Genomic DNA, 27,754 nt, shown 5'->3' on the forward strand with positions numbered 1-27,754 from the left:
GGAGTTCAAGACCAGCCTGGCCAACATGGTGAAACCCCATCTCTACTAAAAATACAAAACTTGGCCAAGGGTGGTGGTGGGCACCTGTAATCCCAGCTACACGGGAGACTGAGGCAGGAGAATCACTTGAACCCAGGAGGCAGAGGTTGCAGTGAGTGAGATCGCACCACTGCACTTCAGCTTGGGTGACAGAGCAAGACTGTCTCAAAAAAAGAAAAAAGACATGCAGGAACCTTAAATGATTATTGCTAAGTGAAAGACATGAATCTGAAGTGGCTCCATGACTTTAGCTATATAATATTCTGGAAAACACCAAACTGTCAAGTCAGTAGGAAGATCAATGATTACCAAGGATCCAAGGGAAGAGGGGGAAGGATGAATACGGAGAGAGTACAGGTGACTCCTGGGATAGTGAAACAATTCTGTATAATACTGTATTAGCAGATGTAAGACATTATGCATTTGTCAAAACCCACAGAATATACAACAAAGAATGAACTCAAGTCAGTTGCTGTGGCTAGCACCTGTAATCTCACCTGAGTCCAGCAGCTCAAGGTTACTGCGAGCTATGATTGTACCACTGCACTGGCTGGCAGAGCAAGACACTGTCTCAAAAAAAAAAAAAAAAAAAAAGTCAGGCATGGTGGCTCACGCCTGTAATCCCAGCACTTTGGGAGGCTGAGGTGGACTGATCACTTGACGTCAGAAATTTGAGACCAGCCTGGCCAACACGGTGAAACCCTGTCTCTACTAAAAATATAAAAATTAGCCAGGCATGGTGGTGGGTGCCTGTAATCCCAGCTACTCAGAAGGCTGAGGCAGGAGAATCGCTTGAACCCTGGAGGTGGAGGTTGCAGTGAGCTGAGATCACACCACTGCACTCCAGCCTGGGTGACAGAGCAAGACTCCCTCTCAAAAACAAACAAAAAAAGGTCAAATATGAACTGGACTTGAGTTAATAATAAAATATCAATACTGTATATCAAGTGTAGCAAATGCATCACACTAATATGAGATATTAGTAATAGTGGAACCTACGGTTGGATTGAGGGAGGGTAAACAGGAACTCTCTTATTGCTCATTTTTTCTGTAAACCTAAAACTGCTCTAAGAAATAAAGTCTACTAACATTTCTCTTAAAAAGTTAATGTATCAGGAAAAACAAACCACAATGACACAGCACTTCATACCCAGTAGGATGGCTATAGGAAAGAAAACAAAAAATTACAAGTGTTGGTGATGATGTGGAGAGATTGGAACCCTCACATATTGCTGGTGGGGACCAGGCACACTGGATCACTTGAAGCCAGGAGTTAGGAGACCAGCCTGGCCAACCATGGTGAGACCCTGTCTCTAAAAATACAAAAATTAGACAGGTATGGTGGCACATACCTGTAATCCCAGCTATTTGGGAGGCTGAGGCAAGAGAATCACTCGAGCCCAGTGAGTGAAGCCTGTAGTGATCCACGATCACGCCACTGCACTCCAGCCTAGGCCACACATGGGAATATAAAATATTCAGCCACTGTGAAAAAGTCTGGTGGTTCTTCAAAAAGTTGAATACAGAATTACACGATCCAGCAACTCCATTCCTAGGTATATACTCAAAATAAGCGAAAACAGGTATCCAAACAAATAGATATACACACATGTTCATAGCAGCACTATTCAAAATAGCCAAAAGGTGGAAACAACCGAAATGTCCATCAACAGATGAACGGATGAACAGATTGTGGTATATACATAAAACTGAATATTTATTCAGCCATGAAAAGGAATGAAGTACTCATACACAATACAATGTAGATAAATCTCAAAACACTACGCACTAAGTGAAAGAAGTCAGACATGAAAGGTCACATATTGTACGATTCCATCTAATGAAATATCCAAAAGAAGTAAATCTAAAAACAGAAAGCAGATTGGTGGTTGCAAAGGACTGGCAGAAGAGGGCAAGGGGAGTAACTGCTTAATGGGTAGCAGGTTTACTTTGGGACTAGATACAGGTTGTTATGGGTGCACACATTGTGAATGCAGCAAATGCCACTCGAGTGTTCGCTTAAAAATGATTAATTTTGTCACGTGAATTTCATATCAATTTAAAAAAATCTGGCTGGGCGCAGTGGCTCACACCTGTAATCCCAACACTTTGGGAGGCTGAGGCAGGAGGATCACTTGAGTTCAGGAGTTCAAGACCAGCCTGGACAACATGGCGAAACCCCATCTCTACAAAAAAAATACCAAAATCAGCTGGGCATGGTGGTGCGCACCTGTAATCCTAGCTACTGGGGTGGGCTGAGGCACAAGATTTGCTTCAGCCTGGGAGGCAGAGATTGCAGTGAGCTGTGATCATGCCACTGCACTCCAGCCTGGGCAACAGAGCCGGATCCTGTCTCAGAAAAGAAAAAGAAAAAGAAAAAAAATCTCTAAAAAGGTGTAACTGAGAAGAACCTAGGACATGCAAGAGCAAGTAATTCATTACATAGTCTTCCCCTTTAGTTATCTCTCTTACTCCTTTTTTTCTCTTTGTAGCTGGAACTACAGGCATGCACCACTATGCCCGGCTATTTTTAATTTTGTCGAGACGAGGTCTCACTATGCTGCCCAGGCTGGTCTCCAACACCTGGGTTCAAGTGATCCTCCCACCTAGCGTCCCATTGTAGGCGTCAACTACTGTGTCCAGCCTCCTTTACTCCTGTCTCATTCCCATGGCTACTCATCTCGGCCCTGCAAAAACATGAAACGTGGAAGAACAAGATGCTATCCGGGAGGTTTCTAACACTAAATTAAATATTGTTTCTTTGAACACTGACCTACTTCTCCCTTAAGAACTGAGTCCAAGTACTAAAAACTAACCTTTCACCATCATCTTCCTAAAATATTCTTGTGATACCTTCTGCAATGCCCTTTTAAGGGGGTCAAGACAATTCATGTATTCACCCTAAGACAGCTTCCTCCAGCGCGATGCCAACCTTTCTGCCCACCTGCTCAGGACCTCAATTTTGCTAAGATCACTAGCTCTTACTAAGCTTTGGTAGAATTAACCAATGTTTTCTAGCGCCTTTCCCTCTCTATGGCCAATTTTATTTTTAAATTTTATTTATGTATTTTTTGGAGAGAAGGTCTCACTACGTTGCCCAGACTGGTCTCCAACTCCTCGCCTCAAGCAATCCTCCCACCTCAGCCTCTGAATAGATGGAATTACAGGCATGAGCCACCACAGCCAGCTCTATGGTCAAATTTTTACAATGTATTATCAATGATCTAGTTGTCTGTTTCCCACACAATACTGTTGAACACCCTGAGGACAAGTACTAGGACTCATCCCCAAACTGTGAAAAATGGTGCTTCTCAGTCGTTTCCCCATTTGGTTTCTTTTCTTCTACTCTAAAATACTAGACCCAATATGCTTAATTCTTTTTCTTTTTTCTTTTTTTTTTCTGAGATGGAGTCTCACTCTGTCACCCAGGCTGGAGTGCACTGGTGTGATCTTGGCTCACTGCAACCTCCACCTCCCAGGTTCAAGTGATTCTCTTACCTCAGCCTCCGTGTAGCTGGCGTTACAGGCGCATGCCACCACGCCCAGCTAACTTTCGTATTTTTGGTAGAGACAGGGTTTCGCCATGTTGGCCAGGCTGGTCTTGAACTCTTTACCTCACACCTCAAGTGACCCACCCGCCTCGGCCTCCCAAAGTGCTGGGATACAGGCATGAGTCACCAGGCCTGGCCTCAATATACTTAATTCTTTACCTACATTGTTTCTCCTGGCTTCAAAAAGGTTCCTGACCACCAAAACTAATCCTTGGAAAAGGAGAAGACTTCCCTACACCAAAACTAAATACCATTGATTGTTGCCTTTTTCTCGTACTTGTTTTTCTCTACCTCTAAAATGATTGCTTGTTCATGTGTTCAATGCACTGTAGAGGATACGGCAAGTGCCAACACCATAATCTTGCCCTCAGGGAGGACTGGGGAAGGAGGGCAAGAACACATTTAGAAAGGTATAATAGGCTGGGCACGGTGGCTCACGCCTGTAATCCCAGCATTTTGGGAGGCTGAGGCAGGCGGATCACGAGGTCAGGAGTTTGAGACCAGCCTGGCCAACATGGTGAAATGCCGTCTCTACCAAAAATACAAAAATTAGCCAGGCTTGGTGGCGGATGCCTATAATCCCAGCTACTTGGGAGGCTGATGCAGGAGAATTGCTTGAACCTGGGAAGCAGGGGTTGCAGTGAGCCAAGATTGGGCCACTGCACTCCAGCCTGGGGGACAGAGCAAGACTCTGTCTCAAAAAATAAAAAAAATAAAAAAGGAAAAAAGAAAGGTATAATAAAAAGCAAAAAGCAAAAATCAAAGATTAAAGGTGCACCAGAAAATTACAAACATCATGAGGGAAACATCCAGTTAAGGGAATGTTAGATTTCATGGAGAAAAGTAACATTTGAGAAAGGCCTTGAAATATAACTATCTCAAAAGATGGAGAACAGGCTGCACGCGGTGGCTCATGACTGTGATCCCAGCACTTTGGGAGGCCGAGGCAGGTGGATCACCTGAGGTCAGGAGTTAGAGACCAGCCTGGTCAACATGGTGAAATCCCATCTCTACTAAAAATATAAGAATTTGCTTGGCGTGGTGGCAGGTGCCTGTAATCCCAGCTACTCAGGAGGCTGAGGCAGGAGAATGGCATGAACCCGGGAGGCGGAGCTTGCAGTGAGCCGAGATGGTGCCACTGCACTCCAGCCTGGGTGACAGAGCGAGACTCCATCTCAAAAAAAAAGATAAGATGGAGAACAGAAAAGAGGACACGGACCCAGACCTGGAAATAGAGGTACCTCTGGGGACACCGAGCTGCAGCAGAGGATACAACTGGGGAAACCAGGAGATGTGGTTAGAGAGGCAGGGCCGGGTCCTACCATGGAACCCTGAAGACCAAGGCAAGGTGTCTAAATTTAACTCAGTACACAAATGAAAAGGATACGACAAGAGCTACCTTTCAGAAGATTTTCTGGCAGTAGTTGGGAAGACACTAGACCAGGGACTGGGGAAGAAGGGTTACGTAATTCACGAAGCTACAAGAGCTCAGGCAGGTCCAGCACCATGCTCATTCAAACCACTGCCAATCTCTACTTCCACAAGCCTTGACCCGTCTCCTACTTGACTGGTTCCTCTGCATCTCTTCAAGACACCTCTCTTCAATTTCCTCACTTAAAATCACTAACTAGAAAGAAAAAATTAATAGTCTGTTCTACAGAAGTGACTTAAAAAGTGAATATTGTGGACTGATACAACCTTCTGGTTCATAGCCTTTACAACAAATATGTTGGCTCCTACTGTGTGCCAGGCACTACTCTAGGAAACATGGATGCAGACAGGGATGAAGTAGGCAAAGTTTCCATCCCATGGTGCTTACATTTTGTGAAGGAAACAGATACAAGACAAGACTGTCAGATAAATGCTGTGAAGGGAGAACAGGGCAGAGGGAGAGAGCACATACTCATGTGGGTGCTGCCTGGGCTCAGGTGGGCAGGGAAAGCCTGTCAGTGTGGGGGGAAAGCAGCAGCCACATGGTGTACATTTTTACAAAGTATACATTTTACACTAAAAGGGAGAAACAGGTTTTGAAGCCACATAGAGCTGCATGCCAGCCCTGGCTCTATCACTTGGTGGCTGAGGAACCTCTTCCAAATGAATGAATCTCTCTTCAGTCTGTTTCTTTATCCCCATTTTACAGATAAAATACTGACTTTATTGGGCTATTCTGAGAGAATTAAATAATGAATATAAAACGTGCACTGTGCCTGGTACTGGGCAAGGGATCTGTAAATATTAACTACTGATTTACTACATCAGTGATTAAATATACATAGAAATTATTTTGCTGCTATATCTAAACACTAGATTTAGCAAAAACTGTCTGCAATCAGTACCAATCATAATCCCAAATGCCATAATCCTGAATGTTAAAATCCCAAAAGACTAAAGTCTAAAAATCCCTAATGTTTAAAACCACAACCCCAAAAGATTAAAATCCCAAATGATGAAATCCCAAAAGCCGAATTTTGGGGCAGGGGATTTGCATAGTTTTGGTTGTACACAATAGTTACACCATGCTAGGTGGAACTATGACCTTGCTATTGTCATTATTTGGAAATTAAGTATGGTTTAAGGAGATGCCTATGGGTGCCAAGTTGCCGAGGATAGATTTGTGGACTTAATTTTAGCTATCAACTTGACAGGAACACCTAGAAACCTGGTAAAGCACTGTGTTGTGTGTGTGTCTGTGAGGATGTTTTCAGAGATTAGTGTGCGAGTCTGAGTAGGCGAGGAGAGCCCTCTATGTTGGTGGGTATCATCCAATCAGCCAGGAGCCCAGAGAGTACACAGAAGGTGAATTGCTGAGAGCTGGGACAGACTTTTCTTCTGCTGCCTTGGACATCAGAACTCCAGGCTTGCCAGCCTTTGGACTCCAGGACTTAACCAGTGGCCCCCTGAATTCTGAGGCTTTTTGACCTTGGACCGAGAGATAACACCATTAGCTTCCCTGGTTCTGAGGCCTTTGGATTTGGACTGAGGTATGCTACTGGCATCCCAGGGTCTCAAGCCTGCAGATGATCTGTCATGGGACTTCTCAGCCACCATTAATTATATGAGGCAATTCCCCTAATAAATTCCCTCATATATCTATACACATATCCTATTGGTTCTGTCTCCCTAGAGAACCCTGACTAATACAGATTTGGTGTTGGGGAAGCTGAGTATCATTTTTTCTTACTTTATTCTTTACAGCACAATTGAAGAGATCTGTGAAACTCTTCCCTCGCAAAAAGGCTCTGATAAGTGTACACGGCTACTTAATGGCGAAAGATAAAAGTTTAAAAGCTAATTATCACTGGTGCTGCAAAAGCAGAAATTGCAATGGCCAGGCAATAATCAGGCTTTCAAATAGACAGTATATACTTACAAAATTTGTGGATCACAACCACTTTGCAAATAAAACTGGAGCAAGTGCTTTGAAGATCGCAGAAGTGAAAATACAGGCAAAAAACACAAGAAATCTCCCCTGCCAAATTATTCAATGGTGTATTATTTCTGCTCCTTCACACACAGTGCCAATTTGCTATGCTATATATTTTATCTTCACATCATTTCTAATACTGGAGATATAAATTGTGTAGAGACTTTTAGAGAGTTCTAATTAATTCTATGCATTTTTTTTTGCAAACTGAACTCCACAGAAGTGCATTATCACAACACTGACTTCATGTGTAAGCTCTGGCTGTGTACATCAAAACGTAGAAGTCAGGTGTGGTGGAGCACCTGTAGTCCCGGCTACTAGGGAGGCTGAGGTAGGAGGATCACTTGAGGCCAGGAGTTTGAGGCTGAAGTGCACTATGATCATGCCTGTGAATAGTCACTGCACTCCAGCATGGGCAACATAGCTAGAAGACTACGGTCTCTTTAAAAAAAGTCGAAACTGGCCAGGCACGGTGGCTCACATCTGTAATCCCAGCACCTGTGAGGCCAAGGCGGGCAGATCACCCAAGGTCAGGAGTTCGAGGCCAGCCTGGCCAATACGGTGAAATCCTGTCTCTACTGAAAATACAAAAATTAGCCAGGCGTGGTGGCGGGGCGCCTGTAATCCCAGCTACTTGGAAGGCTGAGGCAGGAAAATCGCCTGAACCCAGGAGACAAAGGTTGCAGTGAGCCGAGACCACACCATTGCACTTCAGCCTCAGCAACAACAGTGAAACTCCATCTCAAAAAAAAAAAAAGGTGAACCTTCAATGAGATGTCCTTTTTTTTATATCTGTTTTTGTGAAAGATAAAATTCGACAATATCTCTGCTCTTCAGGAGACTGCACATACAGTGATGACCCATCCTTGTTTTTACTACCTCATCAAAAGACCTAGTTTGTCCATCATGGTATTTCAGAGGACCACAGTTACAAAATGTAACACCCATGCAACTACGGTTAGTATACTGAGTGATTAAACTTGCAAAATACATTTGTTACTATTTTATTGTGTAAAGTGGTGTACTAGGCTGTTCCTGCATTGCTATAAAGGAATACTTACAAGAAAAGAGATTTAATTGGCTTACAGTTCTGCAGGCTGTACAGGAGGCATAGTGGCATCTGCTTCCAGGAAGGCCTCAGGAAGCTTCCAATCATGGCAGAAGGCAAAGGGGGAACAGGCACATCACAGGATGAGGACTGAGCAAGAGAGAGTGTGAGGTGCCACACTTTTAAAACAGCCAGATCTCGCGAGAAGTTGCTCACTGTCTCGAGGACAGCATCAAGGGGATGGTACTAAACCATTCATGAAAAATCCACCCACATAATCCAATCACCTCCTACCAGCCTCCACTTCCAATATTGGGGATTACAATTCAACATGAGATTTGGGCAGGGACACATATCCAAACTATATTAAGTGGCCTATGAAGTGTTGTCATGTTTTTGTTTCTCAAATAAATCCCCTTTAAAAAACGTAAGTAAGTGGTTTTTCTGTTTGTTTATTGAAGACAAAGTCTAGCTCTGTTGCCCAGACAGCGCCATCACAGCTCACTCCAACCTCTGCCTCCCAGACCCAAGAGATCCTCCCACCTCAGTCTCCCAAGTAGCTGGACTATAGGTGCAGGCTAGCTTGCTAATTTTTGTATTTTTTTGTAGAGACAGGGTTTCTCCACGTTGCCCAGGCTGATCTTGAACTCCTGGGCTCAAGCAATCTGCCCACCTTGGCTTCCCAAAATACTGAGATTACAGGTGTGAGACTCTGTACCTGGCCAAACAAGTGTCTTTTTTTTTTTTTTTTTTTTTTTTTTGAGACAGAATCTCGCTCTGTCACCCAGGTTGGAGCACAGTGGCATGATCCCAGCTCACTGCAACCTCCGCCTCCCATGTTCAAGTGATTCTCGTGCCTCAGCATCCCGAGTAGCGGGGACTACAGGCACATGCAACCATGCCTAGATAATTTTTGTATTTTTAGTAGAGACGGGGTTTTGCCATGTTGGCCAGGCTGGTCTCAAACTCCTGAGCTCAAGTGATCTGCCCACCTAGGCCTCTCAACATGCTGGGATTACAGGAGTGAGCCACTGCACCTGGCCCAAATAAGTATTTTTTAAATAATGTTTTAAAATTATTTTTTCCAGAATTATATTGTTTGGATTTCGATATTTTGGGATTTCAGTATTTGGGATTATGGCATCAAGAACTGTGTCTTTTAGGCCAGGCGCAGTGGTCATGTCTGTAATCCCAGCACTTCGGGAGGCTGAGGTGGGCAGATCACCTGAGGTCAGGAGTTTGAGACCAGCCTGGCCAACGTGGCGAAACCCTGCCAAGGTGGGCAGATCACCCGAGGTCAGGAGTTCAAGACCAGCCTGGGCAACATGGCGAAACTGTCTCTACCTGTATTTTTTTTGTAAAAATACAAAAAAATTAGCCGGGTGTGGTGGCACGCACCTATAATCCCAGCTACTTGGGAGGCTCAGGCAGGAGAATCACTTGAACCCAAGAGACAGAGGTTGCAGTGAGCCGAGATCACACCACTGCACTCCAGCCTGGGCGACAGAACGAAAGTCCATCTCAAAAAAAAAAAGAACTGTCTTTTTCAGAATTATGGCCTAAACCCGTCTGAAACAACTATTCAAGAAGTCTTTGGGAGAGCTAACACCTACAAACATAAACTTCGGTAATATTTTATAAAATATTCTTAAAAATCACCTTTATCCACACACAAGACAGTTTTAAAAGCTTTGGAGACTGAGTCCAGCTCTGTCGCCAGGCTGGAGTGCAGTGGCACGATCTCGACTCACTGCAACCTCCACCTCCCAGGTTTAAGCGATTCTCCCGCCTCAGCCTCCCAAGTAGCTGGGATTACAGGCACACGCCACCATGCCCAGCTAATTTTTGTATTTTTAGTAGAGATGGGGCTTCACCTTGTTGGCCAGGACGGTCTTAATTTCCTGACCTCATGATCTGCTGCTCACCTCGGCCTCTCAAAATGTTGGGATTACAGGTGTGAGCCACGGTGCCTAGCCTTTAAAAGCTTTTTTAACTAAAACACTAGAGTAACAATCTTGGCATTTTTAAACGTATATAATTATCCCTATATATAAAACTATTTCAACAAAAATAACTATTTTCATACAACCATTTTAACTCTAGAATAAAAATACTGTTATAGTGAGATTTTTTCAAATATTTAATTTAGTAGAGTCAAATGTTTAACAAAAAATATTATGAAGTATATAGTATATATTTTAATAAAAGGCTAATAAACTGAATCAGGTCAATAAGAGAAGCAAAATACTGGTTTATAAAACTAAGGCCTTCAAGTGACAGGGGGCCATAGGAAAAAAACAACAAAACAAAAACTAAGGCTTTATTCATTTATAAGTGGCAAAAGAAAAAATTTCCTATTTCCCTATTCCCTAATGATTTAATGTAAACTAAAGCAAAGAGAATGCATTAGTTCACTCTTCCTTAGAAACCTACACCATCTACTAATTTGCTAATGAAATCAGATACATGAGTTCTACATGATCAGTGTTGTGACTTCACATTAGTAGAGATGCTACTTGAGTTGCACTGTCACTGGGTTCCAGAGAGAGAATTTCCTAACGAATCACTAAGAAAGCTTCTTCAACAGATACAGGATGGGCTTGTATCAAAATAAAAAAAAAAAAAAAAAAAGTAGAGATAATGCTTGGTCTGTTGAAAAATATTTATTAAACTTCTCTAAAAGGGATTACATAAATATATTATCTCAACTACTATAATTAGATGTCAATTCCAATTCCTTAGTAATATTTTCAAGATTTACCCCTTAAATATAGGCATATGAAAAACCAAAAGCATCAACAAAATTTTATTTATATAAAAAGATTTATGCTGGAATGTTAAAATTCTAATATTTTGATTTTGAAAGCAAGTTGATTTTTTAAAAACCCTGAAAACAGTAGAGTGAACTGGCATTCCCTGAAAAGCTGAACAAAATAAGTTCAGTAAAAACAAGTAATAAATTTATTAATTCAGAAAGGATCCTGAACCATGAACCAAAGAGAAAAAAGCAACTGAAGGGGCCGGGCATGGTGGCTCATGCCTGTAATCCCAGCACTTTGGGAGGCCAGGCAGGAGAATCACCTGAGGTCGGGAGTTTGAGACCAGCCTGACCAATATGGAGAAACCCTGCCTCTACTAAAAATACAAAATTAGCCGGGTGTAGTGGTGCATGCCTGTAATCCCAGCTACTTGGGAGGCTGAGGCAGGAAAATTGCTTGAACCCGGGAGGTGGAGGTTGCGGTGAGCCAAGATCGTGCCATTGCACTCCAGCCTGGGCAACAAGAGCAAAACCCCCTTTCAAAAAAAAAAAAAAAAACAAAAAGTAACTGAAGCTTCCACAGCATATTCCTTTGAGAGCTGGCAGTGAAATTTTATTTACTGATTCACTCAAAAGTATCTGCTAAGCATTAGCTACGTATCAAGCACTGTTCTAGATGCTGGGAATATGATGGGCAACAGACAAGTCCTTGCCCTCACACAGCAGACTATTCTCCCAGGTAGATCCCAGGATGGTACTTCCCAGCTCCACTCCACTTTCTTTTTCTTTGCTTCTATAATCCAAAACTAAACTCTTCCTCTTCAAATGGCCACAAACTTATCCTGCAAGTTATATTCCAGCTCATTTAAATTAAACATTCACACAGGGTACAGGTTAAGGGCACAGAGTCCAGAGCCAGGGTGCCTGTGGTGTCATGATATATACTGGGTATTGTCCAGCCCTTGTAACAGTCTTTTGTTATAATATTGGGTATGTTAAGGCCTGGGGAAACAATCTCTCACCTGTCCTCCATTCACCTGCCCTAAGGCAGGACTCTAATCCTTTCCCACCTTTCAGACTGTGGCTCTTAAGACCCTCCTCAGAGGGCGTCCAGCCCTATACCCTGGGAGAAGAAATTGACATCAGGAAACTTCCATAAAAATCCAAAAGGAGCTGGTCCCAGCACTTTGAGAGGCCGTGACAGGCAGATCACAGGGTCAGGAGATCGAGAGTATCTTCATCAACACAGTGAAACCCCGTCTCTACTAAAAATACAAAAATTAGCCAGGGGTGGAGGCGGGCGCCTGTAGTCCCAAATACTCTGGAGGCTGAGGCAGGAGAATGGCGTGAACCTGGGAGGCAGAGCTTGCAGTGAGAAGAGACGGCACCACTGCACTCCAGCCTGGGTGACACAGCTAGACTCCATCTCAAAAAAAAAAAAAAAAAAAAAAAAAAAAAAGGTAGAGGAAAAACATGATTTGAGGTGAGAGTTTTTCCCAATTCCCAATCCTGGCTCTGCTACTTAATAGTTGGGTGACCTTGGGCAAGTCACTCAACCTCCGTGATTCAGTTTTCTCGTTTGAAAAACAGAGGTAATAACACTATCTCCTAACTTTTTTGTCAAATGTTTAGAACAAGTCCTGGCCCTTGGAATTTACTGTTTATATAAAAATATTCACATTGTTGGCTGGGCGTGGTGCTCATGCCTGTAATCCCAGCACTTTGGGAGGCCAAGGTGGGTGGATCACAAGGTCAGGAAATCGAGACCATCTTGACCAACATGGTGAAACCCCATCTCTACTAAAAATACAAAAAAAAGTAGCCGGGCTTGGTGGTGCGTGCCTGTAGTCCCAGCTACTTGGGAGGCTAAGGCAGGGGAATCACTTGAACCCAGGAGGAGGAGACTGCCATGAGCTGAGATCGCGCCACTGCACTCAAGCCTGGCAACAGAGTGAGACTCCATCTCAAAAAACAACAACAACAACAACAAAAAAACCACATTATTTATTATTATAAATGTTTGGGTAAATAAAATATCCTTGCCGACCTATTTTGGAATCAAAATGGGTTGATGCCAAAATTTCCTGTAAATCCATTTTATTTAAACCAATTGCTAAATTTTACAGATCCTTCTTATGCAGACTAGGGCTTTGGGCATGAGAAAATCAGAACGGTAAGAGGCCAAGATGATCAATTCATCATCTGTTTCCGGCCCTCCCCTCTCCTTCCCACCACCATCTCTCCTCAGTCAGAACAACGCCCCCAACCATGTATTCACACCTCTCTTCACAAAACTTTGTTCCATTTATGAGACTCAAGTGCCCCAGCCCCAGGTTCAAAGCTATTCCCACCTTGCTCTCATACTATTAGGCCCACGCTCCCTTCTGACCTTCCCCTCTGTCATCTCTAGGCCCTTAGCCTAAGAGCCCAGGGTTTGATTGATAATATGCTACATACTTTTGATCCTTGGTTCCCAAAAGACCTCTCTTAGGAATGCTCTTTCCCCACTCTTCCACTTGTCTCTCTCTCTCGTCCATCCTTCAAGGTCTACCCAAATGCTCCCTCCTCTACCGGCTTCTCCAATATTCTTCCCATACTTGATCAGGAGGGAGCAGCCTCTTGCCTAGTTCTCCCCAGCACTCCAGCTACACCACTATTACAGCCTTATCAATCGTTCATAGGTTTGATAAATGTTAATTTTCCATATTGGACTCTCCCACAAACCCTGAACTCTAAGGAAAAGTGAAGTGTTTTATTTGATTTTTGTGTGTGTGTGCCTAGCATGGCAACTACTTAGCAAACTTGGCTGAACAGAAATTTGCTTTTTTCTTTTATTTTCTCTGATGTGTTTCATTCCCATAGGCTTCATTTGGCCTGTGTCCCTTATCTTTAGGGGAAGCCAACTTTCAGCACATGCGCTAGCCAATGTAGCAAAGTTTTTTTTTTTTTTTAAAGAGACATTTAACAAATTATGCAGGCTGTGATGTCCTTCATTCCAGCTCAAATTTCTCCTACTGAATATGCTAGAACTTAAATCCACTTCCACGAAGACTTTCAACAAGAGAAGATGAAAATCCTATTCCTGCTATAATTAAACTCACATCTACTAGAAAACAAAAACAAAAACAAAAAAGTAGCATTAAGTTCAATGCATAGTGTACCTTTTCATTTACATCTGTTTAGTAATGTACAGGTACTGGTAAATCTGTTTAGGTTCATTTACACTGACTGTATGTTGTGTTTATAGGAGTCATCTGGCTGGAATCTGGCAGGCATGTTCTCTACACTTCTGCCATGGAGTAACAATTCTATTTTATTGTTCTAAAACTCTCCAGGGGCCAGGCACAGTGGCTGACGCCTGTAATCCCAGCACTTTGGAAGGCCTAGGCAGGAAGATTGCTTGAGGCCAGGAGTTCAAAATCAGCCTGGTCAACATAGAGAGACCCCAGTCTCTACAAAAGAAAATAAAATTAGCAGGGTGTGGTGGCATGCGCCTGTAGTCGCAGATACTCAGGAGGCCGAGGGAGGAAGATCATTTGAGTCCAGGAACTCAAGGCTGCAGTGAGCCATGATTGTATCACCACACTCCAGCCTGGGTGACAGTGCAAGACCCTGTCTCAAAAATTAAAATAAAACCCTCCAGGAGAAATACCCAGCATTCCTTACAGGGCAGGCGGTTCTCTGGGTTCTTCACCTAAACCGCTAATATTCCATCTGACCCTGTCTGCTATGGTTTTCCTGCTTATATTTTCTCTGGATTTTTTCCCCTATTCTTTACTGATTTTAGTTACTCTTAGAAGAGCCTTGCAAGTTTTCTACAACAAATCCAAATTCAACATTACTTTAATAGAATTATGTGAACAGGACACAAAGACATAGATTAATAAGACATGGTGATCACCTAAGAATATACAAATTTGCGATGAAACAGACACATTCTATTTTAACTCTAATATACGGCTAGAGATGGGAAGGAAGGAGAAGTATTAGAGAGCAGAGGCTCAGAGGCAAAATGGTACATTCTTTCTCAATGCACTGGCAGGCAACAATGCAGATGATGGGGCTATAAAAGCAAAACACAGCCCTGACTATAAGGACCTTAGAGCCTAGTGAAATGGTGTTTGAAAATATTCTGCAAGTCATTTTTCAGCAAAAATCTTATGTTGATATACCCAAAAGATAAGAGAGATGATGAGCTGCTCTGGCTGGAGTTGAGAAGAGGATGACCCTCACTTCTACCCCAGCCAGGCCACCTGTTTCCCAAAATGCCTCTGCAGACCTGGGGGAGCCCAGCACGGAAGAGATGAGAGTGACCCCCTGCCGCCTTTCTTCCATCTTATTCTGTTTTGATATAACACTTAGCACACTGCCACCTAACTATACAGCTAGTGCTACATGCATATTTTTTAAATAAAATGTGAGGGCTCTGAAATAATTTACAAGTCACTGGTCTAATAAATGGGATTGGTCTAATATATGGGGAACAGTGGAATTGCCAGACACAAGGCACAAAAAGTTGTGTCCAAATCACTGGAATCCAAAACCAGACAAAGGATTATAAAGGTCTGACCAGTTTCTCTAAAATCCCAGGAAGTAGAAAGCTCATCTTAACTACTTTCTTACTTTATCCCTACAATTACTGTTTCCTTAGTCAGCTCTATCCGCTTGGCAGGAAGTTTCTTAAAATCTTTCATGCTTTCTTGAAACCTCCAACTCTCCATACCCCCCTCCTCCTCCCAAGGCAGAGGATCTTCAGTGCGCAAAGAGTACTCCTTACATTCCTGCCCCATGCGCAGCCTGCTTCTCACCCACACACCTCTGCTCGCACCTCTGCTCTCCTGTGGGAGAAGGATATTCTTACTACCCAACGCCAATCACAGGGGATCACACTGGGTTCTGAGTTCCCCAGGAATCCAACATCCTCTCACTCTCCTGCATCTTCAACACCATCCTGTGTGCTGGCTCCTCATCAGAATTTACGCATGCTCTGGTTTCACGTACACTTAGGATTTTCACTTCAGGATGGTGCCAAAGTGACAAGCATTCAGTAGAAACCCTACTTTGAGTACCCACACAACCATTCTGCTTCTCAGTTTTTCAGTATAGTATTCAATAAATGCAACACTTTTATTATAAAATGAGCTTTGTGTTAAGTGATTTTGCCCAATTATAGGCTCATGTAGGTGTTGCGAGCACATCCAAGGCTAGGCTAGGTTATGACATTCAGTAGGCTAGGTGCATTAAATATACCTTCGACTTAGGACGAATGGGTTTATCAGGATGTAACTCCATAAGAAGTATTTATATTAAAAGAAAAAAAACACATAAAAGAGTTCTCTTGATCCCAGATTCTCCCTGCATCTGTATTTCACTTTTCTCTAACAGCCAAACTTTAGGAAGGTCTGACTCCCAATTTACTGTCTTCACTTCACCTTTCTCATCAATACATGACAATCTAGCTTTAGTTACCACTCCCCAGAAGCCTGCCTCCCTCTCCACCCAACTGACATTTCTCAGTAATCTTGTCTACTGCCTCTCACACGAAAAAGTCTTCCCTGGTTCCATGCTCTCTGGAGTTTCCTCCAGCCTGTCTGGTTGGTCTTAAATAGCCCTGCTGCTATTTAAGAGCCACCATGCTCCCTTAATCGCTAGCTTTTCTCAGAGTTTCTGTTCTGGGCCCTTGAGCACTTGTCATTGTTAGCAAGAATAACATAACTCCCTGGGGGGTTCTGAAACTACAAAACCTTTTAGGGGGCTGAGACCCAAGTTAAGTCTCTATCACTAGCAGGAGATGCCCATCAATTAGGAAGCAAGGAAGAAACAACTTCTCTACATACTTACATTATTAATCTACCCCTAGGGGCAATCTCATGTACTCCTAGGCTGGAATTACGATATATATGCAACCTCCAAGTCTTAATCTATAGCCCAGTTCCTTCTCCTAAATGGCAGATCTGTGCTCAAACACGTGATGTCTTACAAGCATCTCTAACTTACATTCAAAACCAAGTTCATCACTTTATACGCTATTCCAATATTTGCTTCCTCAGTTGTTTTCTATTTTAATGAATGGCAATGTCATCACCTAGTTTCCCAAAACAAGTTTTGCCTCTCCTTGGCACCTCCTCCCTCACCAAGTCTACTTTCAACAGCTCTCATCCTACCACCACTATCCTCAATAATGTCACTTAACACATCTGGCCCACTGTGTATCAAATACTGCTGCCTATATAGCAATGAAGGAGGCACGCTTAACCCTGAGAGGAAAAGGGAGATAAACAAAAGGACAAGATAAATTCAGGCTGTTCATGGAGGCTCATGCCTGTAATCCCAGGAGGATCGCTTGAAGCCAGGAGTTCAAGACCAGCCTGGGCAAAGTGAGACCCTTGCCTCTATTTTTTAAAAATAAATTAATTAATTTAAAAATGTTTTAAAGAATAAATTCAGACTATGATAAAAGCTATGAACAAAACAAGGCAGGGTGATGTAATGGGGCACACTTTAGACAGGGAGGGTCAGAGAAAACCTCTCAGAGAAGGTCACATTTAGGCTGAACCTGAATGACAGAAACAACTCAAAGATTTGAGAAGCAGAGTGTTCCAGACACAGGAAGGAGCCAAGTGTAAAGGTCCTACGGTAGAAATGAGCTTGAGGAGTTCAAGAAACAAGAGGGAAGGTGAACAAACCTGTAGCTTAGGGAGCAAGAAGGAGACCAGGTCAAATGGTTTCAGAAGGAGGCAAAGGTTAGATACGACCCTGTTGGCCACCATATGAAAGCAATGAAAGACCACTGGAGCATTTTAGGAAGGCAATTGACATAATCCAATTTGAATTTTTAAGAGATCACTTTAGCTGATAAGTGGAAAAAATGGTTTGGGAGGAAGGCAAAAATAGGGGGTAGGAAAAACAGGAAACTAATAATACAGTTCAGATAAGAGGGTATGGTTCTTGAGATGAGAGGGAACAAATTCATGAGAGATACATATATGTATATGGTTTTTGTGAGGCACAATCACAGCTGGCTGATGAAATACGCCCACCTCAGCCTCCCAGGTAGCCGAGACCACAGATGAACATCACCATGCCTGGTTAATTTAAAAAAAATTTTAGAGACAGGGTCTCACTGTGTTGCCCAGGCCTTTCTTAAACTCCTGGACTCAAGCGATCCACCTGCCTTAGCCTCCCAAAGTGCTGGGATTACAGATGTGAGCCACCATGACTGGCCCAAACTCAGGATATGTTTTGAATATAACGCGAACAGAACCTGCTGAGCAATTAGATGTTGAGAGTCAGGGGGAAAAGGAATCTAGAACAATTCCTGGGTTGTTTTTGGCTGCAGGTCACAGGTGATTTTTACAGTCAAATCACATACAGCATATGATTTAATCAGTTTTGATGAATGCCTATCAAGACCTAACCATTTCCATACTCTAAAAAGTTCCCTCACATCTTCTCCTGGTCAATCCCTTTCTATCCAAGAAGCAACACCAATCTGAAATCTAGTACATAAATAAGTTCTGCCCATTCTGGAATGTCCATTAAGTGGGATCACCCATTACGTATGATTTTTGGTTTTTCACTGAGCATAATATTTGTGAGATTAATCCTTATTACACGTATCTGTAGTTTGTTCCTTTTTGTTTGTGGTCTTCCATTGTATGAACATGCCAATTTGTTATCTACTGTCTCGCTGATGGACATCTGGACTGTTTAGTTTTGGTTATTATTTGGCTATTAATATTCTTATGTAAGTCTTATTTGTGGACATTTTCATTTCTCTTGGATAAATACCTAGAAATTAAACTGCTGGGTCACAGGGCAGATGTATGTTCAACTTTTTGAGAAACTGCCAGTTTTCCAAAGTGGTTGCATCATTTTATACTCCCATCAGCAGTGCATTCAAGTTCCAGCTGCCTGACTCCTACGTATTTTGCTTAAATAACTCTTACCTATGCCACAATCAAACTCACAGTCTTTCAGCTCTTCAAACATATTTCATTCCACATTTTTTTTTTTTAGACCTTTGTGGATGCACTCAGGATACATTCCTCCTTGCCCCATCCCCTTTGCTGCCTCTTATTCATTCAACAAATATCCTGAAGGATGAGAAAAAGGCTAGGCTTGCCAGAGTGCTATGGATAGAGGAAACAGTATATAAAAAAGTTCCAGATGGTGGCTCACACCTGTAATCCCAGCACTTTGGGAGGCCGAGGCGGGCAGATCACGAGGTCAGGAGTTCGAGACCAGACTGGCCAACATGGTGGAACCTGTCTCTACTAAAAATACAAAAATTAGCTGGGCCTGGTGGCGGGCGCCTGTAATCCCAGCTAGTTGGGAGGCTGAGGCAGGAGAATCACTTGAACCTGGGAGGCGGAGGTTGCAGTGAGCAAAGATTGGGTCACTGTGCTCCAGCCTGGGTGACAGAGCAAGACTCCATCTCGAAAAAAGTTCCAGAGGTGGGAAAGAGCTTGCTACCTTCTGGGGCCTAAAAAAAAGTGAATGTGACTGGAGGGCCATGAACAAAAGTAGCAGGAGGGTCAGAGAGGCAAGCAGAAGCCAGATTATTCTGGCCCTTGTGAACCATGTGGGGGAGTTTGGAATCTAAGTGCTATGGAAAACCATTAAAAGATTTTAAGCAGACACATACGACTCTTGGCCGCTCTGGGTGAAGTGGAATAGAGGCAGACACGAGCAGAAATGAGGCGGCCATCATCATGTTCCAGGTAAGAGGTAAAGAGGGTAGTGGCAGTACAGATGAAAGAAGTTATCATCTTATGGAAATAGCACTGACAGTAACTTGATGATAGATTTAGAGGTAGAGGGTGGTGAGAGAAAAGGAGGAATCTGATTTGAGAAACCGGGTAAACGGTAGAGTCCCTTATGGAGTAGGGGACAAATGCAGGACAAAGAGTTTGTGAGGAATAAGTGTTCAGTTTTGGACTTAAGCTCACAATACCAGTGAGATGGTCAAGCCGCTGTGTTGAGCAGGAGTTGAAGGTGCTAGAAGACATCTAGCTGAAGATGTGAATGTGGGGATCATCATCTTATGAACAAAAGCCTGGGGAGATCAGAGATCACCGAGGGAGAAAGGACACTGAAAAAATAGGGTCTGGAGAATGCCAATGGTCAAGCATAAGAAGACAAACCACCAGAGGTGGGAAGAGACACTGAGCTCAGCAGGCTGATGAGGAAATACATGGTCCTGCTCTGAGAACCCTCCAGTGACCTCTCAAGTCAGGGTTATACACCTGGTACAGCATCTTCTATTCCCCTTATGAGAATACTTTTGATAACCCTATTTAATTGCCCTTCTCTACTATCTACTAGGCCAATATTTGAGAACATAAAATCAACAGAATTAGCAGGGACCAGCCCTGCTCTAGTCCAGTGTCTTAGTACATAGCACAACATAGACTGATGGTTTAATGGACAGCTACCATTCTGAGTGCCACCTGCAGGCAGTCCACTTCACCATATACTTTTCCTATTTTAGTGCCTTCCCCCAACAGCCCAAAAGAAGATATATCTCCGTTGCACAGATAAGGAAACTACAGCTCAGGCAAAATGCCCAAAGTCACTGATAGCAAGTGATGGAGCCAGGATGAGGTTGCACATCCTCCTTCACATGCTCTGCTGCCTTCCATCACGTGGACTTTCTTCAGCAATAGTATCCTCTCACATCACTACCAAAGGGATACAAAATCTGGCCTCAGGTAATTGGTCTCCCACAGCACTAAGTCAGGGAAACGCCCAGAGAAGTACCCCTGCTTGACTTCTCAAGAATCCCTATTCTTGCCAAGCACAGTGAACATTCTCCAGACTCTCAAAGTAGTGCTTCATCCTTAGGGCACTTCTAAATGCAGCAGTGAAATCTGGCTTCCCTGAAACTGAGATCTGGAGGTAAGCTGCTGGAGCCTTAACTCTTTTTCAATTCTAGAAACCCATTTTAGCCACCTATTAGGAGTTTCACCCCACATCTAAAAAAGGCCTCACTCTAAATGAACTAAATCTGATCATGGCCAAGGAAGTTTCTCCATGTCACCTATTTTTGACCAAGGCATAATTAGGATGAGAGAAACCAATGGGGCCTAAGAAGACAACACTACACATCTTTGTGAAAATTAACAGCAGTACAATTTTGTCTCTGCTTTCAAGCTTGATGTGTGCAATCTCTCCTTGATATCTTAAGATTGGAACTACATAGGCTTTTTCCTAAGGGTTAGACTAGACAATTTTTTATGTGTCTTCCAGCTCTAAAATTCTATAATCAGAGAGTATGGAAAGGGTGGGAGAAGGCACGCTGGATGCCAGCTGGCTGGGAAAGACTGAGAGGATGAACCCTCCTGGCTATGGTTAACAAAGCCTGTCTGATCCGCACAGTTCCCTCCCTTGCCAGAGCCTCTGCTTAGAGCTATCCTTGCTTTCCTTGACATCCCCACCCCCCTACCCCAACAGAAGATCCCCAACACAGAAACATGAACACATCTACAGGTCTAGATCTAAAGTGGGGCGGGGGCGGGGTGGGGGAGGGGGGGAGAAACAGACAAACCAGAGAATGTTTCCTACACTGTCTAACACTCACCAATATTACAATACATCTCCACATTTTTTATCAGGATGATTTTTTAAAAAAAGCAGACAGCACTCCTCTTTCTTAGCCTTTACAAGGTACCACTAACGATCTCCCTTAAGCTCTTTTGAGCCAGGTCCCTATTCACAAAGCAAAAAGATATAAACAGAGGGAACACTTCAACCAGCCCACTTCTATCCTTTGGATTAACTTCTCAAGATGCTCAGGGCTAAAACAAATTATTTACTTTGTTTAATGTCATTTTCATCCAGCCCACAGATCAAGTTCGACTGCCCTACTGGCAGAAAAGGCTTCAGAACAGGGATTATCTTTGTGACCACTCTAAAGTAACATCCCCTGAGTTATTTCACATTGTTTTCTTATTTTCTTCACCGCTATTATCATCACCTGACATTTTTATTTACTGTTTACAGTCTGTCTCCAGAGTAGGCTCTTTCTTGCCCACCATCACATTTCCCATACTTAGAATGCCTGTAAATACTTGTTAATGAAAATTAGCACACACACGCGTGCGGACCTTAATCCACATTCAGGGACATGACATTCAAAAGTGGAAACCATCTTCCAATCAGACTGATATCAAATGTTCCAATGAATTTCTACTCTTTCCTATAGAACAGCTTACATATGCATACTGCAATAATGATATTTTCCCTAGTAGTTTTAATTCCCCACTATGAAACACCAGATAATAAGCCACGGATATACCAGCTAACTCATGTTATAGTTCATCTTCCTGCTGGGTCACGCATATTACCCAAAAAGCAAACATTGCTCTTACGCAGAAAGTACTGATTGTGTTTGTCGCCATGAGAACCTTTTCACCCATACCACATGTACCAAGGGTATTATAGGACTTTCAACAGCCTAACCAATAATCAAAAACTATCCAGTGCAATGTGACCAAATTATGCTCTACTAACTATAAATACCTTGATTTCAGTATACTGTATTCTTTTTCTTTTTCTTTTGGACAGGATCTTGCTCTGTCTCCCAGGCTGGAGTACAATGGCAACAACATGGCTCACTGTAGCCTCAACCTCTCAGGTTCAAATGATCCTCACACCTCAGCCTCCTGAATAGTTTGGACTACAGGCACCCACGCCACATCTGGATTTTTTATTTTGCAGAGACCAAGTCTCACTATGTTGCCCAGGCTTACTGTATTTCAAAGGTATCACTGTCATGTACCGTTTTACTTCAATAGTTTTATTGTTTTGCTTTATCTTGTTACTTTTTTACCTCCACAAAAAGAAAATGAAGACAGCAGAGACAAAGCCCCAGATAGAATGAATGAGTACTAAGGTGCCTTGAACACGAAGTCCCCATGAGTAAGAAGGCTTAAGGCATACTGTGGAAAGAACTGTCTTTGGTAAATATATCTTTTGAGTCCCACCCAGTCGAACTGAGTGAGAGCAGTCACCATACAAAATGATTCTAGTGCATTGTAAACTAGTCAGGAAGAGACAGCCCTTTACGTATTATGTTACTCTTTAAGCTGATACCAAAGTTTTCAGCTCAGGACAGAATGACGGAATTAAGTATGAAAAGAGAAATTTTTTCATAGATTAAATCTCAAGTACACTGGCAAAACTGACCAAGTATGGGCAAGGTAAAAGTTTAGGAAACTCCCAGGGGGTCACAAAACCATAAGCAGTCATAAAAACCACCCTTTCCAGTATTTCACCTGAATCTAGATTTCAGGTTCATCATAGCTTTAAAATTAAAAAAAAAAAAAAAAAGAGGGGCACAGCAGGAAGATATGGACTCCAGGGTCGCACTTACCACTGACTGGTTTGTGCCTTGAGCAGGCAACAAACCTAGTACAGCACAGGCTCTGGAGCCAAGAGCAGGAGGGTTATATCTAAGCCTTGAACCTCATTAGCTCTACCAGCTCTCAGGGAAAGAAAAGGTCATCTACCTCTAAGGTCAGCTGGGTAGATATTGTAACACAATTTAAAATGCCTTGGACAGAGTCTAGCACAAAAGCTTGTTTTTTATACAAATGCCAGCATTTTTTCCTGCTTATATGAAAAGTAGGTTGGACTCATGAGAAAAAGTCCAACTCCAAATAAATGTGATCATTTCAATTACATCCCATTTTATCTTATAGAGTTTTAAAAAGTTGGCCAGGTGCAGTGGCTCATACCTGTAACCCCAGCACTTTGGGAGGCTGAGGCAGGGGAATAACCTCCTGACCTCACCTGAGGTCAGGAGTTCGAGACTGGCCTGGCCAAGATGGCGAATCCCCATCTCTACTAAAAACACAAAAAAATAGCCAGGCATGGTGGCAGGAGCCCGTAATCCCAGCTATTCGGGAGGCTGAGGCAGGGGAATCGCTTGAGCCTAGAAAGAGAAGGTTGCAGTGAGCAGAGACTGTGCCACTGCACTCTAGCCTGGGCAACAGAGCGAGACTCCGTCTCAAAACAAACAAAAAAGTATACCACTACTAGGTTATGGAACCTAAAAGCCATGTCTCCCGATATCTTACCAACTTTGGCAACCTCTCACATGAATACACACAAATTACTTTGTAGAATGAAAATTTTATAACAATTTTTTCCCTTGTAAGTTTTATAAGACAAGTGTAATACACATGTGAGCATGATAACTGCTTACAATTTAATAGGCCAGGCGCGGTGGCTCATGCCTGTAATCCTCGCACTTTGGGAGGCTGAGGCAGGCGGCTCACCTGAGGTCGAGTTCGAGACCAGCCTGACCAACATGGAGAAATCCCGTCTGTACTAAAAATACAAAATTAGCCAGGCGAGGTGGCGCATGCCTGTAATCCTAGCTACTCAGGAGGCTGAGGCAGGAGACTCGCTTGAACCCTGGAGGCTGAGGTTGCAGTGAGCCAAGATCGCACCACTGCACTCCCAGCTGGGCAACAAGAGCGAGACTCCATCTCAAAACAACAACAGAAAAAACAAAACCAATTTGAGTAATCAGAGTTTTTTTAAACACCACACTGAACGCAAGGTCATAATTCAAATCCTAACTGTTTATTCTAGAAAATTACAAATAATCTGTGTGGCTATATAAAAGTGTCTACTTGTGGGCTGGGCATGGTGGCTCATACCTGTAATCCCAGCACTTTGGGGGCCCAAGGCGGGTGGATCATGAGGTCAAGAGATTGAGACCATCCTGCCCAATATGGTGAAATCCCATCTCTACTAAAAATACAAAAGTTAGCTGGGCGTGGTGGTGCGCACCTGTAGTCCCAGCTACTCAGGAGGCTGAGGTGGGAGAATTGCTTGAACCCGGGAGGCGGAGGTTACAGTGGGCCGAGATAGTGCCACTGCACTCCAGCCTGGCAACAGAGAGAGACTCTGTCTCAAAAAAACAAACAAAAAAGTGTTTACTTGTGTGATAGGCCTGATGGTAACATACAAGAAAATTACTACCAAACCGTCTCCAAAGTCAATAATTATAAGCACTCTGCCCCTATGCTGGGATCCTTTTGGAAACTGTTCAAAGAGATTGAATCAAAAAGTGATCTAGGCCGGGCGCAGTGGTTCACACCTGTAATCCCAGCACTTTGGGAAGTCAAGGCAGGCGGATCACCTGAGGTCAGGAGTTCAAGACCAGCCTGGCTAACATGGCAAAATGTTGTCTCTACTTAAAATACAAAAATTAGCCGGATGTGGTAGTGTATGCCTCTAATCCCAGCTACTCGGGAGGCTGACGCAGGAGAATCACCAGAACGTGGGAGGTAGAGGCTGCAGTGAGCTGAGATCGTGCCACTGCACTCCAGCCTGGGCAACAGAACAACACTGTCTCAAAATAAATAAATAAATAAAATAAAAGGGGATTTAATTTTAAAAATTAAATAATATATAAAAATAAAAAGTGATCTGAGAAATATTGTACCATATTGGGCTCATATCTGGCCCAGCAGCACAGTTCTAGAAATTTAAGACAAATTCTGAGGTTGGTATAGAAATACTTACCAGTCAAAAGCACAGCCTAAGGCCTTCACACACCATAAAATCAGTGAAACTAATTGCGGTTCTTCAGCATCTGCGGAGCATTGGCTACCAGTAAGGAGAAAGTTGGGGATGCAGATAATCAGTGCACCCTGAGGTGACAGTTAATTCCACTAGCATACCATTTCACAGGAGATGTTATGGCATTCTACTTCATCCCCCTACTCTGAGAATGCTGAAACTGGCTGGAAATTTCAACAGTTAGCCAAATGTCAAATGTCCTTTGAAGAACTTTAATAAAATCTGGATCCTCCAAAATCCCCTGCGTAGAAAGATCTTGGAACTCCTCTGAGCCAACATACACAGACCCAATCACATGTTATCCACACATTTTCCAAGTAGACAAATATTCTCTGAAACATCTTCTGATAACTTCTTTCACAAAGACAAAAAATATGTTAAGGTGCATTCCACCTAGGTCAGAATAATACACTTTCTGATCTGAAGCACAGAACAGCAAGTGGGATTTCAAAAAAGAGCGTACTCTGAGCAACTTTTATGCTCTGTTGAAGGCAGAGGCTGGAAGCTAAAAGACAGGCTTTTAAAAGCCAGCTAAGGTACAGTCTGCATTTCTCAGAAAAGTTGCCTATGGCTAAAACAGAGCACAAAATGAGAGATAAAAAAGCAAAACCACAAACCCCTGTACTGTCTGACCCAGGAGTCCTCACTTAACAGATGAGGAAATTACCAGGGAAAGTAACTTGCCCTGGGCTGCAGTTTACTTGGCGTCAAAGCTGTAAGCAGATTCCTGGTCTCCCAGGTCGGAATTCAGTGTAGTTTCCCCATCCACCAAACTGCCACCCCACGGAAGATGCTGTATAAAACTCTTCACTCTTCACTGAGGCTGTTAACATAAGGGTCCAATTATCATTCAAAGATCAGCCTGTTAGATAATAGCTCGAAAATTCCATCCATTTTACAGCAGTTACCAGAAACATCTAATCTTCGAGGAAAAAAAAGCAAAAAGGAAAAGGGGGAAATCCTAATTTTGACCTGACCCCTAAGGTCAAACTAAAGGATTGAATACAGACCAGCAGACCGTATTGGTATCCGCAACCACAAAAACAGACAATAATCCCACCCACAAGCAGAGAAAGACGGCCGCTCCTCGGCACCGCCCCCCAACTCACTAAATTCCACTCCCATTCTGGCGTCCAGAGGACAGTGCACCTCCCGCCGTAGCCTGAGAGGGATCGGCCCGATTGGCCACGCTCCTTCAAACCACCACTTTCCCCCGAAAAAGGGACGAAAGCCTCAGGTCCCCAAACGAGCGCTCCCTCGCCCAGAGACCCCGGCTTGCACACCCCGCCCTGTTCCCCGCGGCGCGGGAGGAGAGGCCGCCCCACACAGGAAGTGTGTCCTGCGCCGGGACCTTGCGCCCAGCCCGCCGGTACCTGCCCTCCGCCCCCAACAGGCGAGAAGCAGCCGCGTCCACATGGCTTCAGGTGTTCACATGGCAGTAAACGGGCCCCTGCTCTCCTGGGCGCCCCAGCGCGGCGCCCTCCCGCCCACATCCCGGCCCAGCCCCGCTGGCCTCGCCTCCAGCCCGTAGCCAAGAGGCGAGCGCGGCCGGTGCCCCCGGGGCTGCCAGGGGCCCCGAAGCAGGCGGCGCTGACTCCCGGACGCCGCCCGCTCACACCCGCCGCCTTTGCACCCAAGGCCTCGCGCGACCAGCAGGTACCTTCCCTCCGCACCCTCGGGCCAGCACCGGCGCCCAAGCCCCGCCGGATCCCCGGGCCGGCCCAAGACACCTCAGCTCTCTGATGCCAGGCCTGGCCCGGGCCCCTGCCCGCACTCTCGGGTCGGGCCGGGCAGCAACACTCCCCTCAGCACCCCAAGCCCTGACTCGGAGTCCAGGAGGCTCCGCACTCCCAGGTTGGGTCCGGCCGGGACCTCTGCTCCCAGCCCCCCAGGCCGGACACCCCGGCCCGGCCCCAGTCCTTCAGGCCCAACCCTCTCCCTGCCCCTCAGGCCCGGGAGGCGGTTACCTGCAGGAGCCCCCCGCCCAGTCCCTCGGCCTCCGCCGGGGGCGGGCGGGGAGGGAGCGGTGGCGACGGCGGGCGGCGCTGCGCGGGGTGGGGGTGGGGGTGGCTCCGCCGCCTCCAGCTCGGGCGCCCGGGCCGGCGGCGGGGCGGGCCGGGGCCGCGGCCCCTCGAGGCTCGCTCCGGCCCGCGCGCTCGCTCCCCCGTCAGGCGCGCCTCAGGGCGGGCTCCCCTGGCGGAGGCCGCGGCCGCCTCGCAGGGGCCGAAAGCGGCTGGGCTCGGGGTTTTTTCTCTCCATTCTCCCAACACACAGGAAATAACAGAGCGTCAGGTGACGGCACGCGGCCAATGGGGAGGCTCCGGGCCGCGGCGCGC

The 27,754-nt window shown here is 44.4% G+C and overlaps 2 protein-coding genes across 6 annotated transcripts in view; one reads left to right on the forward strand and one right to left on the reverse strand.

Moving 5' to 3' along the window:
* TCF20 (transcription factor 20) overlaps positions 1-27,754 on the reverse strand; it is a 185,748-nt gene that overhangs the window by 83,094 nt on the left and 74,900 nt on the right. For 2 of the 5 annotated variants that reach the window (XM_004063573.5, XM_004063572.5), the window contains exon 1: positions 27,386-27,696. The exons of 2 other annotated variants lie outside the window; for them this stretch is intronic. The gene's annotated coding sequence lies outside the window, so the exon portion shown is untranslated. Of the gene's footprint in view, positions 1-27,385; positions 27,702-27,754 lie in introns of those variants that run through there. One more of the 5 variants, XM_004063574.4, reaches the window with a different exon arrangement.
* LOC101145100 (uncharacterized) lies at positions 4,783-27,391 on the forward strand. The gene is made up of 2 exons (XM_055374346.2): positions 4,783-4,827; positions 26,580-27,391. The coding sequence occupies exons 1-2, from the start codon at positions 4,783-4,785 to the stop codon at positions 27,159-27,161; spliced, it is 627 nt and encodes a 208-aa protein (XP_055230321.2). The 3' UTR covers positions 27,162-27,391.

Source organism: Gorilla gorilla, chromosome 23 (genome assembly GCF_029281585.2).
Source record: "Gorilla gorilla gorilla isolate KB3781 chromosome 23, NHGRI_mGorGor1-v2.1_pri, whole genome shotgun sequence".
Classification (NCBI taxonomy): Eukaryota; Metazoa; Chordata; class Mammalia; order Primates; family Hominidae; genus Gorilla; species Gorilla gorilla.